General features: G+C 40.6%; 1 protein-coding gene across 1 annotated transcript in view; it reads right to left on the reverse strand.

Annotated features, from left to right (window-relative positions):
* The window catches only part of PLGRKT (plasminogen receptor, C-terminal lysine transmembrane protein), a 9,078-nt gene extending 8,869 nt beyond the window's left edge, over positions 1-209 (reverse strand). The window contains exon 1 of the mRNA XM_010000649.1: positions 27-209. Within this exon, the coding sequence (XP_009998951.1) occupies positions 27-209 (183 nt within the window). The remainder of the gene's footprint in view (positions 1-26) is intronic.
* Positions 210-5,539: the final 5,330 nt, after the last annotated feature.

Raw genomic sequence — 5,539 nt, forward strand, 5'->3', positions numbered from 1 at the left:
TCTTTCATCACACAACCTAAACTTACGGAGTAACTGTAGAAAAGACCATCTGGAGGATGCCTGAGCTCCTTCCAGAAAGCCCCACAGCCACTGTGTGACATGGGTGACTGCTGCTGCCCTGCTCCACACGTGTGCTCCAGCAACACGTGTGCTCCAGCAAGGAGCACCCCTGTGGCAGCCTCTTGCAGAGCAGACAGAAGGCAGGGCATCGACCTACCCTGTGTCACCAAAGACTGCTTTGATAGGCCCAGACCCCACCTTTGACCAGCTAAATAGGTTTATGTGCAATGTTTGACACTAAAAGAGTATGTGCTGTCAAATTAATTTTGGAGGCTCTAAGTTGCAAAATTAAGCACTTACATGGGCAGTCAAGCAACTCCTGTGCACCTCAATCTTTCAAAATTTTAAAAAATCCAGGGACTGTATCCTTGTGCTTAACCATTTGACACACCGATCTGAATTGAACATCTGGAGCTGTGAGAATTCTGAACGACCAGGATAGCCTGATATGCTAACACCTGCAAACAACCATCATAAGGTGAAGCTATTACATTAAGATTACATTGACCTTAAGCGAGGAAGGATTTGGAAGCAGATCTATATAAGGGAAGACTCAGGGTCTACCACAAAAGATTAATCCAAATTAGAAGAAAGTCAGAAAAACAAATTCTGGCTTACTGCAGTTCAAATCAATATCCCATTTTCAGCTGTTAATTTCATAGTAATTGTTTCTTATTTTCCTCCACATGCGCTCTATTGAAAACGCCAACCACACTAAGGGTAGTGAAAGGGTGAAGAAGACTTTTCACCTATTAACATGCAGATTTTATGACAAAAGCCAAGTCCTACTCCCTTAGGACTTATTTTGCAATGACTTTTAAGATGTCTTCGCATTACGGCAGATCAGAAGCAAGAATTAAGAACAGTAGGTATTCATTTTACTGCAAACCATAACTTCACACATAGAACTTTACAGGTGATAAGATAAAAAAAAATGTGTATCATTCAAACTTACTGAGGTGCACTGTATCTCATTTAGAATAATCTCACTGATGGGAGAAGTTGTTTATTGAGGGAAGCCACAGGTGCACATCAGACACATCAGGTGAACAAGAAAGAGTTCACCATTCAAGAGCCATGCCTTAGGGAATAAAAACCTATTTAATTTAAAATACCTAAACCTCCTATCTATATAACCATAACAAATTTAACAGGGACCATTTACACATCTATGCTTGCATGAAAACAATAGGTGAAGGGTCTCAGGTGCAGATTTACTACGAGATGAAGGGAGATGCACTAGTTTTCCCATCCACATATCTGTGCATGGCACAAGAGAGCTCAAGTTGTGATATGGATGCATGGGTACACATCCAGGCATGCTTTTCTACTACTGTTAAGGAATCATTTCCTACAACAACCAGATCATATTTTAAAGACACAAATACAAGTCCAGTTAATACAATAATAAAAAAAACCACCTATACACATTTCTGCAAGTTTAATTCCGTAATGAACAGATTTTCTCAAATGATAGTAGCAATTTCTTTACCTGTAATAAATACTGAATGTGTAATTTTAAAATTTAAGTTCAGTATTTCAATATAAAATGGGTACTAGAAAGTGACATTTTGTATTTTATAACAGTCTGAGAAGGACCCAATTAAAAATAACTTTCTCATTTTTTCTTTAAATACAGCTAGTAGTTTCTCAGTATCGTGTGAGAAACTGTAAGGGCTGATTAGCATTTGAAGTCTGCCACATACTAACTGTTAGAGTAAAAGGAAATCAATCTGACAAAACGAAGCATGACAGATGAGGAGAAGTGAGGGAAAAGGTCATCACTGTGAAACTGATAATGTTAATAAACTGGTCAGCGGCAACCATCCTTATCACTTCAATTGATTATTCTTCAGACTGTCAAAATGATGTCAACCGACAGAAAAAGGCATTTATACCATCATTGCATTGATTAAAATTAAGTGGGAGGAAATTCTAATCTGAATTAAACAAACTTTTACAACTCAAAAAAAACCCAACACTCCTCTCTGGATTACATGCCACATCAGGACTGGTAAACAGATTGGAAATTTCTGGTTCTTGAGCCTTGTGTCCTCTCTTTCTTTCAGCCTTTGTGTTTTACATTCAGATGCTGTAGGAACGAGAGGTGCTACTTTGGTTTTGTATCAAGGTGGTGCACAAATCAAAACAAATAACAGAATCACAGAAATCACAGAATCTGGTTGGAAATTCCATTTCAGTGAAGCCACTGAGGGAAGGAACACCAGAGCCAGGAATCCTGCTGGTGGATCCTTCTGCAGCAGCTAAACCACAAGGAAACCCTCAGCAAAACTGAGGAAGAGGAGAGAGAGAGAAAAGGAGAGACTCAGTCCCAGCCCCTGTCCCTGCCATCAACAAGGGGGAAAAGGATTCTTGGCCAGGAGTTGGCGGGGCTCACTGAGAGAGCTTTAAACTAGACTTGAGGCGGGGCAGGGGACAAAACTGGATGGTTTGATTTCCAGGACACCAGGCCTGCTGGCATTGGATGAGAAGACCCTGTCCTGCAGAGGATAAAGGGTCCTAGGGCAGGAGTTAGCAGGGCTCATTCTCAGAGCTTTAAACTAGATTGGAAGTAGGAGAGGGTTGTAGCTGGGTTTGAACTAGTGGGGCATTGCTCTAGTATTAAAGAAGACCAGAAGGCTCCTGCTTCCCAAGGGTGCCACCAGCCTGCTCAGCTCGCTCCCTGAAATGCCTGTACACCAAGGCAGGCAGCAAGGGGAATAAACGGGGGGAGATATAGGTCTGTGTGTGCTCTAAGGGTTGCGATCTGGTGGCAATTACAGAGACATGGTGGGACAGCTCACATGACTGGAATGTGGTCATGGATGGCCGTGTCCTTTTTATGAAAGAGAGGTCAGCAAAGTGAGGTGGTGGAGTTGCTCTTTATGTGAGAGAGCAACTAGAATGTATTGAGTTCTGTCCAGGGGCTGATGAGGAGCAAGTGGAAAGTCTGTGAGTACAAATTAAGGAGCAGGTTGGAATGGGAGATACAGTTGTGGGGGTCTATTACAGACCTCCTGCTCAGGACAAAGGAGCTGATGAGGCTTTCTACAGACAGCTGAAAGCAGCCTCACAACTACAGGCCTTGGTCCTCATGGGGGATTTTAACTCCCCAGGTATTTTCTGGAAGGCCTACACAGCCAGCCATTCACAGTCTAGGAGGCTCCTCCAGTGCATCAATGACAACTTCTTGATGCAAATGGTGGACAAACCAACTAGGAGAGGAGCGCTGCTGGATCTTGTACTCACCAACAAGGAGGGCCTGGTTGAAGCAGTGATGGTCAATGGCTGCCTTGGCTGCAGTGACCATGAGACAGTGGAGTGCAGGATCCTGTGTGGGAGGAACAGAACACCTAGCAGGACCAGAACCCTGGACTGCTGCAGGGCCAACTTTGGCCTCTTCACTCAATTATTAAGAGAAGTCCCATGGGGCAAGGGGTTGTTCTTCCCCAGATGCAAGACTGCTGATACAAGTCAGGATGCTGTTGGCCTTCTTGGCCACCCAGGCACACTGCTGGCTCATTTTCAGCTGGCCATCAGCCAACACCCCCAAATAGGATGCAAGGTGGTGTAAAAAGGCTAGACAGAAATGGGAAGTTGAGTCAGTGGAAAATGCATTGTTCATGTGCACTAAATAAAATGTTTTAATGTGTTTTGTGCAAGTCAATTCTATCTGGAAAGAGGAAGACACAGTAACTACCTCTGGATAAAGACTATTTCAAATCTGACATATTTAATGGCTCTCCTGGCATTCACCAACCCCACTAAAACAGCAGACAGGACAAACAATTGGGTTGACAGTGGTTGTGGCAGTAAACTTATTTGGGAATTATATTTCATGCCACCATCACTAAGACATAATTATGCCAACAGTGTAGTAAACAGATATTCAGACAGAAAAGGAATTAAACTACCCTAGAAGGAATGATGAGCCACATAAATATACACCATCTCTACTTAAGTTCTGAAACTCACGATCTAAATCTAAGAAAAGAGCAACATAAGAAACTGTTAGAATATCCTTGGACTTTTGTCAAGGCTAATCTCTTGCACATCTGTTATAAGCCACAGCTACTGTGTCTATAATAGAAGATTATTTTCATTTACAGTTTTTCAAAGATTTGACACTCTGCAAGCATTGTTTAAACAACTAATAACTTCTAACTTTTGAGTACTGAGGCACAATGAAAATAAGGCTTACTTTAAAAAAAATGTGACAGTCACACGTAAAAAATCTGCAAATGACTTAGAAACATTGGTATGCAGTCCATATAGCAAAGTAACTGTACAAAACCCTTGCAGTAGCAATACACTTGTCATTTCACAAGCAGACAAAAGAGTAAAGGCTTATTTTCCTCGTCCTAGATGTCATCCTTTCTAATCAATGTGCAAAACCAGAGCTGCTGCAAATGATCCTTTAGCAAAAAATAAATAGAAAATAGAATAGTGATACCTAGGTTTACACCTCCATCGAAAGCCACCAAGAGTGCAATAGAGAGATTATAACTTGTAATAATTATGCAGTGTCTTCTTGTTTCTATGACCAACATGCACACAACAGTGTCAGGAAATGGGCCTCTAGATCAAAGACTTAAAATAAAACAGAATCAAATGTTTTATCCTGCCACATCAAAGCTCGTTTGCAAATATTTTTCACATCAAGTACACAGAGCAATTAAAATCATTAGCACTGCAAGAAACTCTCTAAAAAGAAAACTTGATTTTTAGAGCTTCCAAGTGCAAAGACACATCCCAAAGTATTTACCAGCTAAGAGCTGCCATAAAAAGAAAGGGGTCTCACAATATTAGCCAGAAGCAAGGATGAAAAAAGTCCTTTGTATTCTTGTTGTCAATAAGTTACTGGAATTATATGCCATATAAAAAGAGAATAACATCAAAAGCACTTAAATCCATTTGACATTTTAAGCTGCACAAAGGAGAGACTCAATTCAGTAGACTGTAGTCTTAAAGTAAGATTTTTTGGGTAGTAACCTAGCCTTTCCATGCTTCTGCTGTGTGGTCTTTGAGTAACAATCATGCAGCAGAGTGAAAGAGAGTCCTCCACCTGCATGTAATAATCTTATGTACAGAGTAAGCAAAGTTTTACGGTACTGTTATCACTGTTTAGAATTCTCAAGAGTTTATACAAGCTCTATAAAGACAAAGCAAAGTTATTGGATAGTCAGTTATATAAAAAACAGGCATCCATGCTGTAGGAATGGTAAAATAGATCAAGTGGTGTAAGACAAAGAGTTAATGTTACAATACCAAGTCGTTTCACAGTCTGACTAATAATTGAATAGGTAAGTTCTATTCAGTTTGATATTTCCAGCTGCCAACAATGCCTCTAGGTATGTTCCTTGTGTGCCCCATAAACCTGTTTTTTGAAAAAGAAATGACTACCCAGAGTATTTAAATAGAAATGAAAACCAGAAGAAATGGCTATAAAATGAAACTGAGGTATGAAAGCGTGTTATAA

The sequence above is a fragment of the Chaetura pelagica genome, unplaced genomic scaffold, assembly GCF_000747805.2.
Source record: "Chaetura pelagica isolate M959 unplaced genomic scaffold, ChaPel_1.0 scaffold596, whole genome shotgun sequence".
Lineage (NCBI taxonomy): Eukaryota > Metazoa > Chordata > Aves > Apodiformes > Apodidae > Chaetura > Chaetura pelagica.